Source organism: Urocitellus parryii, chromosome 12 (genome assembly GCF_045843805.1).
Source record: "Urocitellus parryii isolate mUroPar1 chromosome 12, mUroPar1.hap1, whole genome shotgun sequence".
NCBI classification, from domain to species: Eukaryota; Metazoa; Chordata; class Mammalia; order Rodentia; family Sciuridae; genus Urocitellus; species Urocitellus parryii.
Window position 1 is genome coordinate 69,775,212 of NC_135542.1, and position 25,449 is coordinate 69,800,660.

Here is a 25,449-nt window from a genome sequence, read left to right on the forward strand (position 1 = left end):
AATATGATATGTCAAGAGCATTGTAATGTTTTGAACAATAATAAAAAAAATTTTAAAAAATGGTAAATGACTCATTTTGCCAGGAAAATATAGATTTGAATTTTTATGCAAATAATGATCATAATCATGAAATTAAAAAAGCAAAAATAAACAGACCTACAAGAGAAAATTGACAAATCTCACCAGTATGGTGAGATTGTAATATATCTTACTCAATATTTGATAAAGAAGGCAGACCCCCCCAAAACAAAAACAAATCAGTAGGAATGTAGAAAATTTAAACAGTGCTTGATTTAAAAACTGCTTGTTGAAATTTAACAATCTTGATCCAATGAACATATATTTCATCTAGTCACCATAGAAACATCAACTGAATCATGAAGGGCAACCAAGTACTGATTTCAGAGATATATTATCTTGCAAACCATTGTAATACCAATTTAGTTGTTAAGAAGTCAGTAACAAAAATCTTTTGAAGAAAAAATAACATAAATTAAGACAATTTATTCTAAATAAGTTAAGATTGAAAGAAGAAATGTTTGTTTAGGGGAAAACATCAAAGTCATCATCCCTCAAGCTCGCTTATGGCAAACAAAACTGAGAAATGGACTAGATAAAGGCTTTGCCTTCTTGACATCCAGCGTGAGCATGTGCATGGATATTGAGGACCAGTGGTAAATTGGTTCTCAACAGGAAGGGTAAGATTTTTAATAACTAGTGTTGGAATAATATATATCCATATATTTTCAAAGAATTGAATAAATGTGCATTTTTGGTGAATCGAAGACTAAAGGTAAAAGGCAAAAATTATGAAACAGTGGACCATAAAGGAAAAGTTAATAAATTCTGCCATATGGAAGTTAAGAAATAGTCAAAAACTGCATGTGGTGGTCGATGTCTATAATCTAATCAACTTTGGAGGCTGAGGCAGGAGGATACCAAGTTCAAAGCCAGCTTCAGCAACTAAGTAAGGCCCTAAGCAACTTAAACCCTGTTTCAAGATTTTTAAAAGTAATAATAAAAAGGGTTGGGGATGTGGCTCCATGGTAAAGAACCCCTGGGTTCAATCTCCAGTACTAAAAGGAAAGATTTTAGTAAAAGGCAATCAGTAAAGACAAGCCATCTACTAGGGAAAGATATTTACATGACATAAAAATTAATATCCAGGGGCTGGGGATGTGGCTCAAGCGGTAGAGTGCTGGCCTGGCATGTGTGCGGCCCGGGTTCGATCCTCAGCACCACATACAAACAAAGATGTTGTGTCCGCCGAAAACTAAAAAATAAATATTAAAAATTCTCTCTCTCTCTTTAAAAAAAATTAATATCCAAATATTGCAAGTAATTTTTCAAAAAGCAGTCCTATAGAAAAATGGGAATCAGGTCTGTACTGGTGGCACGTGCCTATAATGCTAGTGGCTTGGGAGGCTGAGACAGGAAGATCACAAGTTCAAAGCCAGCCTCATTAATTTAGTGAGGCACTGAGCAACACAGTGAGACCCTGTCTCTAAATAAAATACAAAAAAGGGCTGGGGATGTGGCTGAGTGGTTTAGTGCCCCTAAGTTCAATCCCTGGTACCAAAAAAAAAAAAGAAAGAAAGAAAGAAAGGAAAGAAAATGGGTATCAGTAAATAGTTCTTATAAGAACTCTATCTCAAAAAAGGACTGGGGATGCAATTCAATGATAAAATATTCCTGAGTTCAATCCCCAGTACCCCCCACCCCAAAAATATTGAAGGGGTTTGGGAATGTAGCATGTGTGAAAAAGAAACTTTTCTTTATTTAGTCTTCAATACAATGAGGTAAAAATATGGGAAAATAAGATAGGTTAATAAATGTGTGTGGTTAAATCAAAGATTTATGGTTAGTAGGTTCCTTTGTTCTATTGGGTCAAAAGGCTGTCAATGTAATTCACCTTATTCTCTGTATTGCAGCATGAATGTTTTAGATAATAAAATTCTGTGACTTAATTTCCTTTTTCATTTAATCTCTGCAAAGTATTCCTCTTTGATCAGTGTTAATATCAACCAATGAATGAGTGTACCAGGATTATTAAATTCTTCAGTTCTGAATCTCTTTGTGAGAACAAAGTCTGTTCCTTCCTTAACTGTAGAAGATTGAAGGTCTTGACACAAATTTGCTTTCCTCAGTTATCTAAAACATTCATGTACTTTTTTGGTAGCCATGACTTGGCTTTAGAAATTGGTTTCTTAGTAGTTGTATTAATTACTTGAATTAAGCTAATTATACTCTAAAAATTTTGAAGTATATTTTTCAAATCCTACATAATATTCTCCATTATATTTTCTTGGCCTTAAATAATTATTTTGAGTGATGTTTTATATATATCGATTGTATGTGGTTTGTTGAAGTACTGTTCTTAAACGATTAGAAAAAGGAAGTATTACATCACTAGCTCAGGTTTCCCTTTTGTTCTTTACACATTTTGTTTTATGAAGGAAACTGATCGTGCATATTATTAACACTCTGCTAGTGGAAAATTTCGGTTCATTTTAAGACATGGTTTCGCATAAAACTAGAATTTTCCAAATAACTAAAACTAAGTTTTCTTGATTTTTATTGTGAACATATTGTTTTGTAGCAATATTACATATTATCCTAAAAATACTGAAATTGTGCCTAATTGATGGATCAGCTTGCCTAAAACACTGCAACTTTGTAACAGAATGTTAAGGAAAAAATACATTAGTAAGAATACTAAATATTTTAATACTACAGTCATTTTGGGATTAAAAAAAAAAGGTGTGAAAGGATGGTTGAAGCTACAGCATTTAAGAGGCCAGGGTAAAATGCATAAAGATTTGGAGAAAAGCTCACTAAGCATTTCCAAGAAAGACCATGTGGCCAAGCTGTGCCAAGAGGAAGAACATGGGTTGAATGAGAATTGTGTACAGCACTGTATTTTCAGCAGCTTGATGCTTTCCATGGTGTTAACCTATTTGGGGTTTAGCTGTTTTTATTTGGTAGTGCAAACAAGAGGCTGAGGAAAAAAATAATAAACCAATGTTATTTTTGCATTATACTAAAATTATTGCCTTATTCACTGATGAACTAATTCATGTTAGAAAAAGGTTGTCTAATGAATAGATATAAACACACTAAAAAAAACTAGAAAATAAAACAACAAAGAAAAGAGTTACCCAGTTAGTAACATAAGAAACCATTAGGTTTTTTTTTAACAGTTTATATAAGTTTGAAAACTTGTCTTTTTTTTTTTTTTTTTTTTGTACCAGGGATTGAACTCTTAACCACTAAGCCACATCCCCAGCCCTTTTTTGTATTTTATTTTGAGACAGGGTCTCACTGAGTTGCTTAGGGCCTGGCTAAATTCCTGAGGCTGGCTTTGAACTCCTGATTCTTTTGCCTCAGCCCCCAGAGCCACTGGGATTACAGGCGTGTGTCACCACACCCAGCTAGACAGTCATTTTTAATGGCTGCTAAATATTAGATTGAATATATGTGTGCTTACCATTTCTCATTGTAGTTATTAATAGTTTTTCATCATCTTTAAAAATTCTGTGGACAATGAGGTTGGGTAAGGAAGGAAGGACAATGTGTGGGGAGAGGGAAAGGGGAGTATTTTTTCCCTATGTAGGATTATATTATCAAAGTGACTGGAAAAGTTACTAGTCAAAGAATGTAAAATTTTTAATGATTCTTATTGTCAGTTAACTTTTCCAAAATGGTCATAGATCTGTGCCCCAAGTTGTACATTATGTATATTTTTAATTATTTGCAAAAATAAAGTTATTTATATTACTGATATCTGATCTTAGTACATTCCAGACTGTGTTTAGTTCACTATATATAATATCACATTTCTGTTTTTCATTTTCTTGATCATTAGTGAACTTGAGTAATCCTAATGTATTTATTTGATGTTTATGTTTACTTAATTTGTAAGAGAAAGTCATTTGTCTATCATTTGTGGACTTGCTGCTCTAAAAGTTAGTGTTCTACAGTGTTCAGAAAAGATACTTTAGAAATGATTCTTTTTCTTCTTGAAAATAAAATGACAGTTCAGATGTAGTATACTAAGAGAATGTTAGCCTTTCAGTGTTCATACTTGATTTTTAAAATTTGTGTGGATCCACAGTTTGTGTGACAATATTTGCTGGCATCATATTGCATTATTAAAGCAATAGAATTTTATTATAAACTTGTAATTTAGAATAATACCATATTTGCCACCATCTAAATTAGTTTCTGATGAGAATATTGAACCAGTAGTTACTAAGAAGGCTGGGGATGTAGCTCAGTGGTAGAGCACTTGCCTAGCATGCTTTAGTGCTTTGATTCCATATTGCTAAAAACATACTTTCCTTAACCCATTTTGTCCAGTTGTCCTAGGTGTGCAACACCTTTAAAACTTAAACTGAGGGGCTGGGGATGTGGCTCAAGCGGTAGCGCGCTCGCCTGGCATGCGTGCGGCCCGGGTTCTGTCCTCAGCACCACATACAAACAAAGATGTTGTGTCCGCTGAAAGCTAAAAAATAAATATTAATATTCTCTCTCTCTCTCTCTCTCTCTCCTTTAAAAAAAAAAAACTTAAACTGAGCCCAAAACAAACCCCCAAACACCTTTATGGTACCTTTGAAATAATATTTGAATATTTATTATATTCTCAGAATTGAAAAATTGAGACTTAATGGGTTAGGAGATTGGGTGCAACTCTAATGGACAAAAACTTGAATTCAGGGGCTGGGGATGTGCTCAAGCGGTAGCGTGCTCGCCTGGCATGCGTGTGGTCCTCAGCACCACATACCAACAAAGACGTTGTGTCCGCCGAAAACTAGAAAATAAATATTGAAAATTTCTCTCTCTCTCTCTCTCTCTCTCTCTCTCTCTCTCTCTCTAACTCTAACTCTAACTCTAACTCTCTCTTTTAAAAAAAACTTGAATTCAGTTGGGTTATAATTTTGGCTTTATTTTTCATTAACTTTTGAACCTTAGGCAACTGGTTTATTTCACTTCCATTTTCTTATTCATGACAATGAAGTTCTGGTTTTGGATTGTTACCATTTAGAAGGTTTCCTTCCATTTAAGAATTCATGTCTAAAGTAAAATACTTTGTTGGGTGTGGTGGTGGGAGTGACCCCAGAGGCTGAGGCGGGAAGATTGTTTGAGGCAGCCTCAGCAATTTATTGACAACCTGTCTTAAAATTTTTAAAGGGCTGGAGCACCACTGGGTTCAACCCCCAGTTCTTGGGGCTGGGGTAAAGAATTATTTTATTTATTAATTATTTTTAATTGGACTCTGGATGCACTAAAGAGTTTTGTTTTTTAAAAGGGAAGCAAGACTTTGAAATCAATGAATTCTTACCATATTAAGTCTCTGTTGTTATTAGAGACTTTGGTAAAAAGAATAATTCAGTGAGTTACAACGAACATGAGGTCAGCTCTGAAATTTATTGTAACATGTTCACAATAAATGTAGATTTTTGTATGTGTATTGATTGAAATAAAAACTTAATTTGTTATAGTTTGATTTTTTTCCTTTTTACAGTGTCTTGATGTTTCAAGTCATAGAAAGATAGAAACTAGATATGAAGAGAATGATGATAAGATTTTAATCTGCCTGGGTTTAAATTCTGATATTTCCATTTACTAGCCCCTACAAACTTTAAACAGTGTGTTTAACCTTTCTGAGTCGTTTTCCTTATCTATAAAAGATGATTATTAATAATAGTATCAATTTTTTAGGGTTTAATTAATGATTAATTGAGTGATGGTATGTAGAGTGTTTGGCACAATGTGTGGCCTCAAAAATCTTAGCTGATGCTATTGCTAGTTTAGATGTCCATCGGAATTCTGGTAGCTAGTAGCTACCAGTTTGAACAGTTTGCATAATTCTTGAAGTAACATGTCAGCTGTATTCCAAAATAAAACTCTGAAGGTACTTGTCCCTATTTTTTTCACTGCATTCAGAAATAAGGTCTTTTTATGAGGCATGGTGACATGCCTATAATTCCAGCAGCTCTGGACGCTGAAGCAGGAGGATTGCAAGTTCAAAGCCAGCCTCAGCAACTTATCAAGGCACTAAGCAACTCAATGAGACCCCGTCTCTAAATAAAATCTAAAAATAAAAATAGGCTGGGGATGTGGCTCAGTAGTTGAAGGCTCCTGAGGTCAATCCCAGGTACCAAAAAAGAAAAGAAAATGAAATAGCACATTAGTTCTATCACTTTCCTCTGTTTAGTTATTATCCCATGGTGTTATTTTTAATTTAAATGTGTTTTAAAAGCAAAACAAATCATTTGACAAAACAAATGAAAAAGGATAGTTTAGAAACAGCTTTTCCCCCTCTCTTGGTGGTAATACAGTGTATACCACTAGGGGAATGTCAGCACTTGAGATGGGAGAATGCAAAATTTATGTATGTATGTATATACTGGGGATTGAACTGAGGGTATTTTATCACTGAGCTAAATCCCCAGTAATTTTTTATTTTTAAAGACAAGGTCTCATTAAGTTGCTGAGATTCTTAGTTTATAAGACTGGCCTTGAACTTTAAATCCTCCTGTTTCAATCTCTTCAAGTCACCAGTATTACAGGCATACACCATTGTACCCAGCAGAATGCAAAATTTAAAATACTAGTGTTTATAAAGGACAATAAATTTATAGTAAATTCAACTTAGGTGATAAGGAATTTGGTGAATAGGAAATGTTGAACTCAGAAAGCAGAACAGTGGTTATGAATTACTATTGGGGGTGTGAGGGAAGGTGGATAGGGAAAGGACAGATATTAGTCAATGGGTACAAAGTTTCAGTTACACAGGAAGAATAAGTTCTAGGCATCTATCACACAGCATGATGACTATGGTTAATAATAATAGCATACCATATATTTCAGAATTGCCAAAACAGTAGATAAGTGTTTTCACTACAATGAAAATGAGCTGATGGATATGTTGATTAGCTTGATTTAATCCTACCACAGTATATACATGTACCATATCACATTGTACCTTCCAAATATATATATTTATAATTTTTCAATTAAAAATCATTTTTATATGATGCTATAAAATATAATTAATGGTTAATCTTCTTATAGTAAATATTTCAGATCTGATGAAAGCATTTATTTGGAACTATCATTTAAACAGTATTTTAATTTATTTTCATTATTTTATTTATGGTTTTAGGTGTGTGGGGTGGCTTCATGCCTGTAATCCCAAACTACTATGAAAACTGAGGCAGAAGAATCATAAGTTCCAGGCCAGTCTTGGCAATTTAGAGATTTCATGTCTCAAAAATAAAAAAGGGTTGGGGTTGTAGGTCTGTGGTAGAGTGCTCCTGGCTTAAATCCCTAGTACCACAAGAAGAAAAAATGTACTTAACCGTTGTTTCAAATAATATAAATCTGTTACTTATATAATAACTCTTTATTATATAAGTATTGTCTTAAATATTAGGAGGGATAATTATAAATTTTTTGATTTGTGAACATTTAAATCTGTATTTGCTTTTTCCAAAGTTTAAGAATGTCAGTATTACATTGACTGATCATTTTTTCCTTTGTTTCAGACCTATTAAAGTAAATGGGTCCAGTAATTGGAATGACTCCAGATAAGACAGCTGAAACCCCGGGAGCTGAAAAGGTTGCGGCACTAAGTCAGATTTATAAAATGGGAAGTTTGCCTGAAGCTGTTGATGCTGCCAGGCCAAAGGCCACTCTAGTAGGCAATGAGTCCGCAGATGATGAGCTCACAAACTTGAACTGGCTTCATGAAAGTACTAATCTTCTAACAAACTTCAGCCTCGGAAGTGAGGGTCCTCCAATGGTTAGTCCATTGTATGACATAGAAGGAGATGATGTACCAATCTTTGGACCATCTTGCTACCAGAGCCCAGAACAAAAATCAACAACTTCAAAGCCCCCATACTCTTTTAGTCTTCTCATTTATATGGCTATTGAACACTCTCCAAATAAATGTTTGCCTGTCAAAGAAATTTATAGCTGGATTCTGGACCATTTTCCATATTTTGCTACTGCACCTACAGGCTGGAAGAATTCTGTTCGACATAATCTGTCCCTAAATAAGTGTTTTCAGAAAGTGGAAAGAAGCCATGGCAAGGTCAGTGTTTATGGAATTTATTTATTTGGTGGAGGAACTAACATGGAACTCTTAAAATATGGGACAATTAAGGGAGACAATGCCATATTGCTTCATTTTGAGGTTAATTATATCATCATTTGCTTTCATTTGAGATATTTAGGAGTTTTAAGTATTGAAAGAAATCTAGCAGAATTATGTTCACTGTTTAGGTACCTGGATTGTTCTCTAAATTCTTAGTTTCTGTAGTGTTTTTATAACTGTATCAGTATATATTGTTATTTATTGAATATGATAATCTGCCTTATAGTCAATGGATAGACCATTTGCATTAATGTAAATGATAGCATTGGGTTGAAATCTTATACCCTGATATTTGTTTTGTGTTTATTTTATGTGTTCTTTTTAAAAGTTTGCTTTTAAAATGTGCTTTTTAAAAAAAGAATAGGTTTTCTGCAGGTAGAGAAGGTACGTAAGGGCGATAGTATATGTTTCTTGCAGCTTGGGGGAGTAGGCATATTCTCTGTGGGTGAGGAATGTAGGAGAGTGGGTGGAAAGATAGATTATGAAAGATGAATGTCACACTAAGTTGTTTGGACTCAGTTTTGATATCAAGCCCCAGATCATTTTGAAACAAAACTATGATGAGGTTTTTCTTTATTTTACTTTTGTGAAGGTGTGAATGATAGAGTCAAGTTATCTTACACAACATCTGAATTCCTTACCAGAGGAAAGTTACAATTAGTACCATTCAAACAGGTAGTTTCAATAAACATGTGGGATTTGATCTGTTGGTAATCATTGCCTGGCTTATATCTAAATCCATTGATTTCTTTTGTCTTTTCCAATATGATACTGCATGATAGCATAAGGTTAGCTTTAGAAATTATTTTTTTTCCTTGATTTGTTTATATTCTACTTTGTTCATGTTTGCCTTGAATCCATCATTTTCTTCTACCATTTACCTTTTAAACTTTAGTGTTCACTCTTTTGTTTTTCCCATGTTTTCTTTTCTTCAGTAATCTCATCAGTGGTTTCATATTTCACCAGGATTCTAGTGACTCCCAGTTTTCTCTTCTAAAGGCCAGAATTAAATTTGTAGCTAATTATTAGATTTAGAGATATCTTTACAGTTTATACAGAACCGAACTTAATTCCTTTCTTCTAAGGCTGGTTTAGGATTCTTTTTATTGATTGATTGATTTTTAAAAATTTTTTGGTACTGGGGATTGAACTCAGGAGTGCGTAACCACTGAGCCACATCCCCAACCCTTTTTATTTTTATTTTGAGATGGTCTTGCCAAGTTGCTGAGGCAGGCTTTGAACTTGTAATTTTCCTGCCTCAGTTTCCCAAATTGCTGGGATTCTAAGCATGTATCACTGCTTATGGCTTTTTTCTTTTTTTTTTCTTTCCTTTTTTTTTTTCAGTTTAATATTCTAATCTAGAAATCTCAGTCATCTGGTATATCTGCCCTTCACTGTGCCTAGTTTTTTGAATGTTAAATTTAGAAGGAATTTAGAAATTATCCTGATAAACATCTTAATTTCATAACCAGGGAAAATGAGATCCAGATAGGTAAAGTTAATTGACCCTTGTCTGCAAAGCCATGGTTAGAGTCTAAAAAATTCAGTGTTTAGTACCACCTATAAATACCTAAGAACCTCCTTTTTATTCTGATCATTGTTTTATAGTTTCTATAAACTATAACATCAGATCTCCCTCATTTTTCATCAGATTGAACTATTATATAAATATAAATTGAGGAGTTTGTATGAAGGAGAAAATCAGATGTTCCTAGACCCAGGTTTGACTTGACCTCTTAGCCCCTTTTTATTTCAGTTTTAGTGAATAATATATGGCATTAAATATAAATAAAAAGTCAGACTTTCCTTTTTTTTTTTGGTACCTGGGATTGAACTCAAGGGCACTAAACCATCGAGCCACATCCCTAGCCCTCTTTTGTATTTTATTTAGAAACAGGGTCTCACTACATTGCTTAGGATCTCACTGGGTTTCTAAGGCTGACCTCAAAGTTGTTATCCTTCTACCTCAGTGTCCCAAGTCACTGGGATTACAAGTGTGTGCCTCTGTGCCTGGCTTTAATGAATAATTTTATTTCATGTTATTTAATGGTGACCTGTGGACAGACATTTGTTTCTTTTCTTTCTTTCTTTTCTTTTTTTTTTTTTTTTTTTTTTGTAATAGTGCTAACAGTGAAAATCTTACATATAGATTTTTGCTTGCTTGTCTCATTTCTTCCTAAGGCTAAATTTCTAGTCAAATTATTGCAGTGGTGAATATGCACATTAAAATTTTTGATACATATTATCCATTTGCCTTTCAGTCTTTTTCAATTAGATGAAAAGTAATACATTTCTATTTTGTTTAGTTTTTGTTTGTTTGTTTTAATGTGGTGCTGGGGATTGAACCCAGTGTCTCAGGAGCTAGGAAAGCACTCTACCACTGAGCTACAACCCCAGCTTTGTTTTTCTTTTTTCTTTTTAGTTAGAGATCTTTGTCTATTGGTATCTAATTCTTCCTTTGTCATATAAATTAAAACATTTTTAGCATATTTGCTGGGTAAGTAAATTTGCTAATAACAACAGCAGCTACATTATGAAGTATATAACACACCAACAAGATCCATGTGCTTAACTGTTTTATTGTGCCATCTTAACTAAATATCTGTCAATGTATTCACTTTTTAGCAATAGCACTATTAGTACTAATAGTAGCAAATATTCATATAGTTAACTATGAGCTGTATAGTGTTTTAAATATCTTTTGTTTATTAACTCAACATGCAGAATAACTCTTTGAGGTAATAAGTGTTGTAATCATTCTTCTAAAAGTGAAGACATTTAAATAGAGAGTGTCATGTACTTTGCCCAGGTTCATATAACTGGTAAGTACAAGAGTTGGAATTTGAACCCAGGTAGTCTTATATCAGAGTCTGTTTTCCAATATTCCTTTTTTTTTTCTTTTTTTCTTTTCTTGTGTTTTTGGGGATATGGTTACATCCCAGCCCTTCTTTTCTCTTTTTTAATTTGAGGGTGGGTATTGAGGATTGAACTCAGGAGCATTCAACCACTGAGCCACATCCCCAGCCTTATTTTGTATTTGTATTTTATTTAGAGACAGGGTCTCACTGAGTTCTTAGCACCTTGCCTTTGCTGAGGTTGGCTTTGAATTTGCAACCCTCCTGCCTCAGCCTCCAAACTGCTGGGATTACAGGCAGGTGCCACTGCACCCAGCTCCAGCTCTTTTTATTTTGATACAAGGTTTGCTAAGTTGCTGAGGCCAGTCTCAAACTTGTGATCCTCCAGCATCAGTCTCTGGAGCTGCTGGGATTACAGGAATGAGCCACCATGGCCAGTTTGGAGTCTTGACCATTATACTATACAAACATAGAGGATCAAAAAAGAAAAAAAGTTGTTCTTTTAAAAGGTCTAACTAAATTGTTAACTTCTGCCAAAACTGAAAAAGAATAAAAGCAAAAGTTAGAGATAAATAATAGTAGGAATGCAAAGAGAATGAAGTTAATAAAAGCAAAGAAAATACAACTTTTCAAAACTAAAGGAAAAGTAGAAAATATAAATCATCCTTTAATAAATAAAACATAAACAAAACTCTCCCCTCTCCTTCAAAGAACTCATCAAAACCAGATGTTTTTCATATTGTTACCCCCCCCCCCGTGGTACTGGGGATTAGGGACACTCAGTTCCACTGAGTTACACCCCTCAACGTTAAAAATTGTGTTTTTTTTTTTCCTTTGAGGATCAGATTGAGTCGCCCAGGCTGGCCTCATATTTGCCTTCCTCCTGCCTAGCCTCCCAGGTAGCTGGAATTACAGGTGTGCTCCACTACCCCTAGTACCAAATGGTCTTATAGCTAAGTTTTGTCCCACAATGACAAAACAAAGAGTTCCAGTCTTGACTCTTCAAATGATAATGAACTGAGTTAATTTTGATAACAAAATTCAATACAGACTGTAAAACTGGAAGATCACCAGCTAGTCTTCTTCATGGATATAAATGTAAGAATCCTAAACAAAATATTAAGAAACAGAATCTAGCAATGCATGTACAAGATAATATCATTCCCAGACTGATTTATACCAGGAATGTGAAGTTGGTTTAATAGCAGAAATTCAGATTAAAAGAGAAAAATCATATGGTCATCATTGTGGATGTAAAATTTAACAGGGTTACTCAATACAAAATCAACATCTAAGAACTCAGTTGTAGGGGCTGGGGAGATAGCCCAGTTGGTAGAGTGCTTGCCTTGCACAAGGCCATGGGTTCAATCCCCAGCACTACAAAAAAATAAAATAATTAAAACTCAGTTGTATTAACAGTAGTTAGAAAATGAAAGAATTTTAAAGATGGTGTTTGTAATGGCACTAAATAAGAATAACTAACAAAAGATGTATAAGACCTTTATAGAGACAGAAAATTAAAGTAAATGAAGAAAGCTGCTATATGAAAAGAAGGCAGTTCTTCCTTAATTGATCTTAGATTCACTGTAGTTCTAATCAATTTCAAGAGGGGTTTTGGGGGGAGAGGTATGGAAGGCTGGAAAACTAGTATAATAACAAGCTGATTCTAAAATTTATATGGAAGTACAAAGAATTATCAACACACTTGTGAAGATGAACAAGATTGTAAGAGTTAATATGAAGTTAGGATATTCAAGACAGGCCAGTGGAGTAGAATAGAGAGCCAGAAATAAATCATATGTATATATGAATGCTCGTTAAGTATACATCTTGCTTTTCTGTTTTCAAAATTTATAAGGTAGACACAGCTTTTTTCCTAATATAATTATTTAAAGCTCTATATTTTTATAGGTGCAACTGTATACCAACAAGTTGTATTCTGTATTATCACTCATTCTAAATACTTTCTACTTTATATTGCTTTTCTCTTTATCCATAAGTTTTTGTTGTTGTTGTTCTATTTAGATGTATATGACAGTAGAGTGTATTTTGACATATATACATGGAGTATAACTTATTTTAATTAGTATCCCATTCTTGTTGTTTTACATGATATGGAGTTTCACTGGTGGAGTTTTCATATATGAACATAGAAAAGTTAAGTCCAATTCATTCCATTGTCTTTCCTATTCCCATCCCTTCTCTCTTCCCTTCATGTCTAATCCACTGAACTTCTATTCTTCCCTCCCCCCACCCTTGTTGTATGTTAGCATCTGCATAGCAGAGAGAATATCCAACCTTTGGTTTTTTGGTGATTGGCTTATTTATTTTAGCATGGTAGTCTCCAGATCCATTCATTTACTGGCCAAAGTCATAAACTCATTCTTTTTTATGGCTGAGTTAACGGTCCATTTTGCATGTATACCACATTTTCTTTATCCATTCATCTGTTGAAGAACACCTAGGTTGGTTCCATAGCTTAGCTATTGTGCTATAAACATTGGTGTGCATATATATGTTGTTAAGAAATACTTTAGGGGCTTGGGATGTGACTCAAACGGTAGCGCGCTCGCCTGGCATGTATGCGGCCCGGGTTCGATTCTCAGCACCACATACAAAGATGTTGTGTCCGCCAATAACTAAAAAATAAATATTAAAAAAAATTCCCCCCCCAAAAATAAATACTTTAAACAGTTTTAAATGAATAGGTTTTTTGAGGCATTTTTTTGCTATTCTTTCTAATAACATTGTAATGATATTTATGATATTATCAGTTATCTATTGCTGTGTAACAGATTACCCATAAAATAAGTGACTTAAAACAACAAACATTAATTGTCTAGTTGGCTATGACAGATATTGATCTTTGGAAATTTATTGAAGTTTCCTTTATGGCCTAGAATATAGTTGGTTTTCATAAATATTCCATGTATAATGGAGAATGTACGTTTTTCAAGTTTAATTGTTATGATCTATGATTGTATGTTAATCATATTCAATTAATTTATCTTAATTACCTTCTGACAGACCCTATCTCCGAATATAGTCACATTGGAGGGAGAAAAGTTGACCCAGTTTAGTTTATAACATCGGCCTAGCCTTCATTTTGACTTCTTTTGAATAGATTCTCTTCACTTCTTAAGTCATTCCATTGTTTTTCATTATGACTTTGGGAATGTTAACACTTGCCTTATTTAACACTATATAATTCTCTATTATTTTTATATAGCTGGGTTCAATCCTCAGCATCACATAAAAATAAATAAGTGAAAATAAAGGTATTGTGTCCATCTACAATTAAAATTTTTAAAAATTACTTTTATTTTGCTCTCAAAGGATAGTTTAATTATGAATATGCATTCATGGTATAATTGCTTTATTCTTAATAGTAATTTGTCTTTTTTCTTTCAATAATGTCTGAAGAATTTCAACCCATTGTTTTTTTGAATACAATGTCTTTATCATTGTATTATCTAGAACCACGTTTAGGTTATGTTAAACCTTTTCACTGTATCTTCACTTTTAAAAAAAATCTTTCTGAGTTTTGTGTTAGTTTTTTGCTCAATCTTGTTCACCTGTTCTTTCCTTAGTTATGTCTAATATGTTGTTTACCCTATCCATTGAGCTTCTAATTTTAGTTAATTTATCTTTTATTTGTAGTACTTCTCTTTGGTTCTTTTTAATAGTGTCTTCTTGATTATATTCAAACTTATCCTTCAATTTTGAAAAATATTTCATAATATTTCATAATCCTAATGTCTGTACCCATTTAGGTAGGCATCTGTTGTTTCTGTTTCTCTGCTTGGTCTCATGGTCTTTCTGTCCTATGAGATGTCAACATGGAAGATCACGTTCATCATATTATAACAGATACCTCTAGGACAAAGCAAGCTTCAGACACTTAAAATTCCTGATTTCTGTTTATTTTTGGCTTTTTTACTCCCTTTCCTGCAAACCTAGTGATATAATTAAAATCTTTTAAAAATTATTTTTCATGATTTTAGATTTTTTGTTAGGGAGTCCATCATATTGTTTACTCTATCATATAAACAGAATCATAGTTTCCAGATCTGTTATCAAAAATCATACAATCTAGGGAATAAGCTATAGCATTAGATTAAAAAAAAAGTGAAGAAAAAATATAAAAGAAGAAATCTTATTTAAATACATTTTTAAAAACCAGAAGTTCAACAGCAACCAAAGTACTTACTGTCTCTCTCTTGCTAGATTATGAACATTTTCTTTGAGGATAAGATCCATGTTCTCATTTTTATGCCTTTAGCATGTAACGTCAAGCTTAATGCACAGGAGGGCTCAGTTAACGTATGTATAATTTAGTGGGATGTATGAGTAAGTGCATTATGTGAGATTCCTAGATGGGGTTAATGGGAGATGTCTGGTATTTCATAATAGACATAGCAGTCTGTCTGCCTTTCACGACTTAAATTTTAAGGACTATTGTAATATTTTCCTCTTCCAAGTTTCTAGCAATATTCTAATTGCAATATGTGGTCTACCTAATTTCCGACTAGATTAAAAATTTTCCTCTTTCTTTTTCCTTTTACAAAATCAATTTTAGAATATGCTACTGGGTAAAAATGGTTTCTATATATAAAGTATTGGAGAAAAATATATATAGTAAAATGTTTTTAAAAACTTGCCGTGGTAATTTTAAAACACCATGGTAAAAAAAAAAATCAATTTTCTAAGGGAAAGGATTTTCTTGTAATAGTGGATTGTAGGGGAGGAAGTTAGAGATTAGTGTACATTTTATTTTATTGTTAGAAACTTTGGATATGTACTTTACAAAGTGCACCGTTAAATTTTGTTATTGAATTATATTGCTTAATTCTTTTCTACTTTTGAAACTGTTGTATTTACACTTATAGCAGGTAATTGTTTATGCCAGGCATGGTTAACTCATGCCTGTAATCCCAGCTACTGGGAAGGCTGAGGCAGGAAGATTGAAAGTTCAAGATCAGCTTGGGCAACTTAGTGAGACCCTGATTCAAAAAAGAGCCGGGGAGTAAAGCTCCTTGTTAGAGCATTTGATTGGTATGTGCAAGGGCCCTAGGTTTAATCTCTAGTAACTCCCCCACCCCATTAAGTATTGGGTATTTAAAATTGAAAATAAGGGATTGGAATAAAGGTTATACAGTGAGATTAAAGAGTTAAATTTGAAGGTCATAAGCACTGAGGAGAATCTAGGAAAGGTGTGGTATAAAGGAAACCAAGGAAGGTATTTTAAGTGTGAATGACCAACAGTGTTCAGTGTTGCAGAAGCCTTAAATGATTGGCTAAGAAGAGACAAGTTAGCAACCAAAAAATTAGGAATACACACATGCACACACACATAATGGTATTTAACAGTTGGCTGGGGGTCAGAGGTTTAGTTTTTCCAGATTTCTGTGGTAAAAATATTTTTATTATGGCTAATTTTAAGCTACCAACATCTTGTCATTAGATCTGGAGTAGAGAAGAGATGTTTACAACCAGCAGTGTACCACTACATATAAGAAATTCATGTTATTCAATAAGGAAAAGGAAAACCTAATCTAAATATGGGCAAGAATATGAACAGGCAGTTCACAGAGGGGAAATATGAATGGTCAATATATATGCAAAGATGTTTATTTTACTAGTAAGTAGGGACATACAAATAAAAAATATAACACTAACAACAACAAAACCTTTGTTTTTATCCATTAGAATGCAAAAGTGTTTGATAATATCAAATTAGGTGAGGACATGGAGGGAAATAGTGATAGTCTCACATTGACAGGAGTGTAAATTAGTGTAACTGTTCTTGAGAACATCCTGGCAGTAGTTATTAAAATTGGAAATGTGCTTTCCTTCGACCTAGCAAATCAGATTCTAATTTCTCCTTTGGGGTGGTATTCTTACTTGCACACAAGAAGATGAATATATTCGTTATGGTATTATTTGTAATAAAATTTACAGAACAATATATCCAGTGGTAATATTGTGGTTGTGCTAAAAAAAAACCTAGTCCTGTGTACATTATTTATATAATCTGAGCATTTTTTTGAGTGTTTAGAGAAAGAAAGGAATTCAGGAAGTAAGAAGTAGAGAATGGGAAGGGATATATTTGCCCACAGTATGGGTAGTTTGATCAAGGAAAGGAAGAGAAATCTTACAATTAAAAAAAAAAAAAAGGATAAATACAGAAATTATAACATTGGAACAAAAATTGGAAAGCTATCACAAGTTAGGGTAGGAGAGAAGGAATTTATAGATGATGGTGTTCCTAAAAATCAATAGATCACTTTGTTTAAAAAAAAAAAAAGAGAGATACATTCATAGAGAATGGGGAATTCATATGGTTTTTTAAAAAAATTTATGAATTCCGTTTTGAGTTAGTATCTCAAAGTAACAGTTTTTTGGTTTTTTTTCCTAATCCATGGAAGACAAGTAGGTTATTCTTTCTTCCCTTAAATGTTGAAATTGAATTTGGAATTTTTTTTTTTTAATATCTTTTAGTTTTCGGCGAACACAACATCTTTGTCAGTATGTGGTGCTGAGGATCAAACCTGGGCCGCACGCATGCCAGGCGAGCGCACTACCGCTTGAGCCACATCCCCAGCCCTGAATTTGGAAATCTTGACAGCACTTTTCTGATAATTAACTGTTATCTAGAGATAGTAGTCCCTAAAGGAAGGCAAGATGGCACGGTCTAAAACAAACCAAAGTGATCATACTCAACCATCTGACAAAAGTGCTTGATTAGACTTTTTCTCATATCATCAATGCCATAGTTAGTTTGCCAAAAAACAGATCTAATTAGTTTGTGTTCTGTCTCAGAACTTTAAAATCACAAAAGATAGACATGGTAGTGTTTTGGTTTGGTTTAATTTGGGCTTTATATGTTAAACATTCACATTTAAATAATATATTGGTATTTCTAAAAATTTATAAAGCCCAACTAAAACATTATAACTGAGATTTTAGTTCAGAAACATGGAATTAAAATTTTGCCTCATTTGTCAATTACTTAATTCTTTTTAGTTCAGTACTTATAAAAACCACTGAAGAGATAGACAGGTCAGGGAAGAACATAAAAACATTTCAGGAATAGTAAACATTGCATGTTCTCTCAATTTATTCTTTAAAATTTCCATTAAGATAAATTGTATTAAGTTCAGCTTTTGATATACTTCTCATTTCTTCAGAAACTTTAGTGGTTTTCTACCAAATAAGTCCAGAAGCTTTAGAGTTCCAGTATGCAAAACAGTAAATGAGAGAATGCATATTTCCTGTTTCCATTGCCCAAAAGATTATTTTTTATAGACAAATTTAGTTTAAAAGCAGTACTTAACCAAGGCTCTTGTGTTCTATCATCCAAGCACAATAATATAGAATCAAAAATTTTAAGTGAGAGTTAGTTAAAAATTAGTTGCTTTTTGTACAAAGACTCCAAAACATAGATTAGCAAATACATAGTTTTATTTTGTTAGTGATAGTTCATGAACAGAACCAGTGAGAGGAAATGCTGCCATGGTAACATAAGCCAGACTGTTATTTGCAGCAGTACTCAGGATACTTTACTGCCCTGAAACTGCAAGTTTTTAGTACTAGATCTTGCAATTTGCTATTTCAAGGAAATAGTAATTCTACTGTGATAAAAACAATTTGCAGTACTCTCACAATAGAATTTGAAAAGTAGACTTGAACTAAATTGTTTCTAGGAGTGGAAAACCTAGGTAGAATATGGCTAAAATTATTAAAAGAATTGTTTCATTCAGTGTATGAAAAATAATGCCTGCATATCTTTCTTTTTTTTTTTTCTTTTTTTGAGGCAGTGTCTCCCTATCTTGCCTCGGCTGGTCTCAAACTCCTTGGGTTCAAGTGATCTTCCTACCTATCTCCTAAGTATCTAGAACTATAGGTACCTACCACTGTGCCTGGCTCCTTGCATTATTATTATTTCTTCTTCTTCTTTCTTCTTTCATCTTTCTTCTTCAATTGAATTGGCTTTGGGACAAAGAGTATTATAGTTGCTAACATTTCAAAGTTTTATTTCCCTTCCTTAAAGCATATTTATCATTTGGTTCACATGACCAAATATATATCTAAATTTCATCACTTAATCCAAAAAACATTTGTAAAACTTTTTTTAAACCAAAAATCATAATGTTGAATACTTCCTTGGTATAATTTATGTGATATCTTGCTACTAAATACCAGAAAGATTGATCTGATATTCTAATACATTCTTCCTATATGATAATGTGATAGGATATCCATAGTTTTTCTTTTCCTTTACATTTAAATTGCTGGGATGTTTAAAAATGCCTTACACTCAATTGTTGTATCTTTTCACAGATAGGAGTTTTTTGTTTCCTTTCTAAATTTTTTTATCCCTATTTATTATCTAACTTGTGTCTCATGGTCAGAATTAATTTATTTTTGTTCTTATTATTCGTTTTGTTAAACTCTCTTATCTCTTAGGAGTAAAGGAATAAGAATATAATGTTATTTACCAATATTCAATAAACCTTTCTATGTGCCAAGTTTGGAATAACCCACTTATTTTGCAGCTGTGTCATCTACATATAAATTACCTTTTTGAATCTCATCCCACCTTAGTGAAGTGGCGTGGATTAGTGTTTTGTTTGTGGATAAAATGTGTTAGGAGGTCTAATTCTCAGAGATTAAAATATTTGTCCAGTGTCACATAGCCAGTCAATAAGCAATGATTGGGATCTCAGTCTTTTGTTTTGTGTTTTATGTTTGTTTTCTTATTCTGACGATTGGGCTAGAACCCAAGGCTCACACAAACAAGCACTCTATCACTGAACTACACTCCAGCTCTTAGTTTCTCAGTTTTTAAATTTGTGGAACCATGGTTTTTTTTTTATTATTATGCCATTGTTCTGTAAAAATTATGTCGTAAGTACGTCTGTAATCCCAGCAACTCTGGAGGCTGAAGCAGAAAGATCACAAGTTCAAAGCCAGCCTCATCAATTTAGCAAGGCCCTAATGCAACTTAGGGAGACCCTGTCTCAAAATAGAAAATAAAAAGGGATGAGGATGTGGCTCAGTTGTTTGTGCCCCTGGCTTCAATCCACAGTGCAAAAACACAACCAAACAGAAAATTAGTTTGAACTTCTCTAGTATTGTGAGTTGGAGGAAATTTTGTACATCACATGGGTACTACAATCACTAATTCACTTCAACTTTTGTATTGTACTCAAAAGATACTGGAGGGTTCCCCTCCACAACGTTTATTAAAAACATTCTGACACTGATTGTGTATGTTTAAAAATTCCATGTTACTAATTCATATGCATTTTTTTGTAGGTTAATGGCAAAGGTTCCTTATGGTGTGTTGATCCAGAATATAAACCCAATCTTATGCAGGCACTGAAGAAGCAACCTTTTTCCTCAGAGCCTCATAACTGTCAGTGGTGAGTTAGATGGTTTTATTGTGTGAGTTGGAGAAACTTAACAAAGTTGTTCGACTTTTTAATTGTATAGAGAGGTATCTGTGTATGACATTAACCTAAAGCATTTATGTTTACTTATGGTTGAATTTATGTCTAGGAAATAAGAAATTGGATAATTGAGAACAAATAAATTATTAGAAATATAGTCAGTATAATATATGATGAGTAAATGCTAAAGAAAGTTATAATTTTAGTCACAGAAAGGTTAAATCATTTTAATTGTTTGCAATACTACTCAGACCATAGGAAAGTGAAAGTATATTTTAAAATTTTAAATAAGACTATTAACAGTTTGTCATTATAACATTTTTAAATACATTTTTAGAGTTCCTATTTTATTTTTTTCCTCTTTAATAGCAATTTTAATATTTAAAGTTTTGTTAGTTCTAAAAGTTTAAATAGCAAGTAGAATACTTTTTTGAAGGCTCCCCCTTCCTTGTAAAAGTAATTATAATGTATTTTCCTATAATTTCCCTTGGCTTTTATTTTTAAACCCAGTTATGACAAGTACTGTGACACACATCTATAATCCTAGCTACTCTGGAGATGAGGCAGGAGGATGACAAATTTGAGGACAGCCTGGGCAATTTATCAAGACCTTCACAAAATGGAAAAGGGCTGAGGATGTAGCTCATTGTAGAGCAGCCCTATACTTAATGCCCAGTACAGCAAGAAAAACAAATAATAAACCCAGCTACTCCTATGTTTTTTTTTTTTTTCCTAGCTTTCTCTTTTTAAGTTAGATCTAAAAATAATGTGAACTCCTTAAATACTTGTAGTGGTAGTCTGTGATGCTTAACTTGTATTTTGAAAACTGTAAAAAGGTTTTTAATAGGGGCTGGGGATGTGGCTCAAGCAGTAGCGCGCTCGCCTGGCATGCGTGGGGTGCTGGGTTCGATCCTTAACACCATATAAAGTAAAATAAAGATGTTGTGTCCACCGAAAACTAAAAAATAAATATTAAAAAATTTAAAAAAAAAGGTTTTTAATAATATAATAAATGAAAATTTTCAAACACATGTAAGGGAGTACATTATAATGAACTCTGAGATACAACAGTTATTAATATTCATATAATGGTTCATTTGAATTCTTAAGGTATTATTAGATATAGAAGAATGGTTACAATTGAATACTGTAAAAAACTAGGAAAACTAGAATTGAAATGCTAATAATATGCACACCAATTGAGAATTTAAGTCTTTACCATATTGGAAGATTAGATGGATCATTTTTTAAAAAAAACTACAGAGTGATTTCTCCTTGTGAAGTAAAACCTAGAAAAGAAGTTATCCTTACTTGTATCTTCATCTGGGAGTTATTTTCTTCGGTATTAGTTAATGTTGGTGTTTATGAGGTGTTCTAGTTAAGTTATACATTAGAAACTAGTGAAAAGTTCTAGTTAATGTTCACTTGTGTGTTTTATTTAACTGTGTTTTTTTTTTTTAGAGAGAGATAGAATTTTTTTTTAATATTTATTTTTTAGTTTTCGGCAGACACAACATCTTTGTTTGTTTATATGTGGTGCTGAGGATCGAACCCGGACCACACGCATGCTAGGCGAGCGCTTGAGCCACATCCCCAGCCCTAACTGTGCTTTTTAAAAATAAGAATAACTGGGATAATTGGCACTACTTTTTTGTAAACCATCACAAATGCATCTTACTGGGCCTTTGATATGTTGCATTTTCATGTTTATGTTTTTTAGCGCTATCATAACTGTAGATGTTAAACAAAGGTGGTTTTGTGATTTAAAAATAGATTAACTGACAGCAAAGAGATTATAAATCTTTAACTTTAAAACCTTAATGTAAAATGAAATATTTCCTCCCTTTTTGGTTCATCTGACAGACTTTTGTATAACCCTCTCATGTTATAATTTACAAATCTGAGAAAGGATGGATAAAATGCAATGTATGTAAAAGTTGATTAGGAAGGCAATAAACTTTTCATTCCATTAACAAAACAGATTATTTTGTACTGGCAAAAAGTCCAAAGAACAGAAGATGTTTTTCCCTAAAAATATTTAAATTTATGGAATGGGAGGTAGGGGTGGAAACCCACCTGTGTATGTCTTTCTTCACAAAGAAAGTTTAATTTGATATTGATAATTCTTAATAAAATCAGGAACTTAACTGGTATCATTAGTCTTCATTAAACACTAGTTTTTTAAATGCTTTGATTTCTGTGGTAATAACTATGTTAATACTATATCAAACATATACATATATGTAAAAAATACATATAACACAAAACCAATAACTATTACTGTTGCAGGCATTTAAAAAATATATTTTTAGTTGTAATTGGACATAATAACCTTACTTATTTGTTTGCTTGTTTGTTTGTTTGTTTGATGTAGTGCTGGGCAAGTGCTTTACCACTGAGCCACAACCCCAGTCCTGTTCCAGGCATTTTAAATGTATTGTTCTTATTTAATTTGCCCAACAATTGTGTGTAATTAATTATTTGGCCTAAGAGCACCCAAATAATTGTGATTTAATATTGGTTGAGCGCCAATATTGGTAGTATGTACTCTATGCTCTGGCCGACTCTTCCTAAATTGAGTATTATTAGCAAAATTACAAGGTAAAAACAGTGTTTTTTATGGTACAAATCAGTTCTATTTGTGAGTAAAGTTATGAAAAGCAAAATAAATTAAGCATGTTTGTGTCTTTATTTTTCAGTGGTTCTTTATCACCTCACTACCTAAGCTCTGTTTTCAAGCAGAACCAGGTGCGAACCCTCAAAGGTAAGTGTAAAGATCAGTCTTTTAAATTAAAAAAAAAATTTTAAAAGTTAAAATTCAGCATTTTTTTTTCTGATTATAAATTATATGTTAATTGTAGAAGTTTCAGTAATTAAAACACATAAAAGAGAAGGTAAACGCCACCCTTTATTGTTAATGTTTTGATATAATTCCTTCGGTCTTTTATATATGTTATGTGTGTGTATACACACATATACACACACATTTTTTTCCTCCTAACAGTGGACTTGATGTGTGTATAGTTTTAAGTCCTTTTTTCATTTACCTTTTTTTTTTTTTTTTTTTTAGAATTAGTTGGACACAATACCTTTATTTTATTTTATGTAGTGCTGAGGATTGAACACCCAGGGCCTTGCACCTGCTAGACAAGTGTTCTACTGCTGAGCCACAATCCCAGCCCTCATTTACTTTTATATGTATTTTTCTTTGAAAATTGGATTTAGTTTCTAGTAACATCTTCAATAAAGTTATCTTTATCTTTTTTTTTTGTCCATTTAATTACCTAAGGATGGCTTTACATTTATAAAATGGTTGGGGGAAAAATCAAAATAACAATATTGTTTCAAAGCATGCAGAATTTGCTGTAACAGCAGAGTTGAGTAGTTGCAAAAGAGATCTATTATTTCCTTGGTTTTTCCTCCTTGGTTATGCTTTATGCAAAGCATAAAGTATTTACTTTCTGACTCTTTACTGAAGAAGTTTGCCATTCCCTGGATTAGAATATAGTTCAGAATATTTCTCTAATAGGTTATTTAAATGTGAAGAGTTTTTTAGTTGAGCAAGCTAAGTTGACTTTTAAAAATTTTTTATTAATTATTAAAAACAAATTAAAAATTTGAATAAGGGATTTGCTTTCCTTCTCATAATTAATGTTATAGATTAGTGGTTTTTAAAATAGGTTTTTCTAACATTGTTGCTTTGATGCCTAGAGACATTTCCATGAACTTTGAAAATAAAATTCTCAGACTAAAGCCTTTCTGTGTAACAGACATTTTTGGCTCTTTCAAATGATATACTAAGCTGAACCTCAGTAGTGTTGTACTGATGTCTGTAAAAATATGGGAGGGAAAGAGTGAAAAAGCTTTAGAGAACTCTGCAAAAAGTCTAGTGGATAGGGAATTGGTTTTGGATAATGTTCTTCCTTTGCATAAGGCAGGCTTCAGTTTTCTTTTACTTTGTGGGTAAATGTGGTTTCTCTTTACATTTAGATACTGCTAAAACTGCATTATTTTTTTATTGCCTCAATAAATGCTGACCCTTTGTTCTTAAGCTCATTTCACAGATACATGTTGAGAACATATTCTTTGTGGATTCTTGGGCTTACTTAACATCTCTTCTTATACTTGTTCCATTCCATCTAAATTCAGTTTCTTCCTTTGGGGAGTAGACAGTTTCACGATTTTCTCTTAAGTTTTAGCTATAGTTTTTCATAACAATAAGTAGGTATTTCTTCTTCATCTGATGACTTACACATAGTATTCATCACCTCTCCAGTACTGCTAACCTTCCTTCCTTCCTTTTTTATACTCAGAAATCTTGGGCCTGGTCCCCTGATTATAATTAACTAGGTGCAGAAGTTGGTATTCTAGGTTTTAAAACAACTGCGGGTCCATTCTGGAATAGAATAGTAAAGTCTCACAGGTTTTAAAGAGAAAAACATAAGACCCTGCAAAAACTTCATAAAATTTATATCTCAATCTGGATGCTTTAGGATATTCATAGATTTTTGAGAAAATTTGCTCCTCTTCCTCTCTTTACATTATTTCTAGAGAGAAGATTGAATTTTCATAACAAGTAATTATTGATCTCCTATGTCTTGCCAGGCATTGAAGAAGATGCTTGGGATATGCAGAGATGAGAGACTCTGGCTGTTCTTAGAAAGCATACAGATTAATTAGAAAAGGTTGACTAGATTTATACAGAGTACACTGTGGAGAAAGGTAATGAGTGGCAAATTAAACTTAGAGGTAGGGCAGGAATGGCCTCTTAGCAAAGAAAGTGTAAGACTTCAACCAGGCCTCAAAAGTTGGGCAGATACTTAACTTCCATGAATAGAGGTTTGGAGGAGGGCATGCCAACTTGACAGAATCATGGCAATAGAGAAAGTGGTCTGGCACTTGCTGAAAATCAATCTGGCAGATTGATTGGTGTGACTGAAACCTAGGAGAGGACCAGGTAGATGTGGTCTTTTAG

At 33.0% G+C, this 25,449-nt stretch overlaps 1 protein-coding gene across 3 annotated transcripts in view; it reads left to right on the forward strand.

Moving 5' to 3' along the window:
• Window positions 1-25,449, forward strand: part of Foxn2 (forkhead box N2) — a 49,609-nt gene that overhangs the window by 16,173 nt on the left and 7,987 nt on the right. For all 3 annotated transcript variants that reach the window (XR_003300493.2, XM_077791767.1, XM_026385756.2), the window contains exons 2-4: window positions 7,551-8,101; window positions 20,341-20,447; window positions 23,174-23,238. Coding sequence is in view for 2 of the 3 variants with exons in the window: in XM_077791767.1 (XP_077647893.1) it covers window positions 7,565-8,101; window positions 20,341-20,447; window positions 23,174-23,238 (709 nt within the window). In the remaining variant the exon portion in view is untranslated. The remainder of the gene's footprint in view (window positions 1-7,550; window positions 8,102-20,340; window positions 20,448-23,173; window positions 23,239-25,449) is intronic.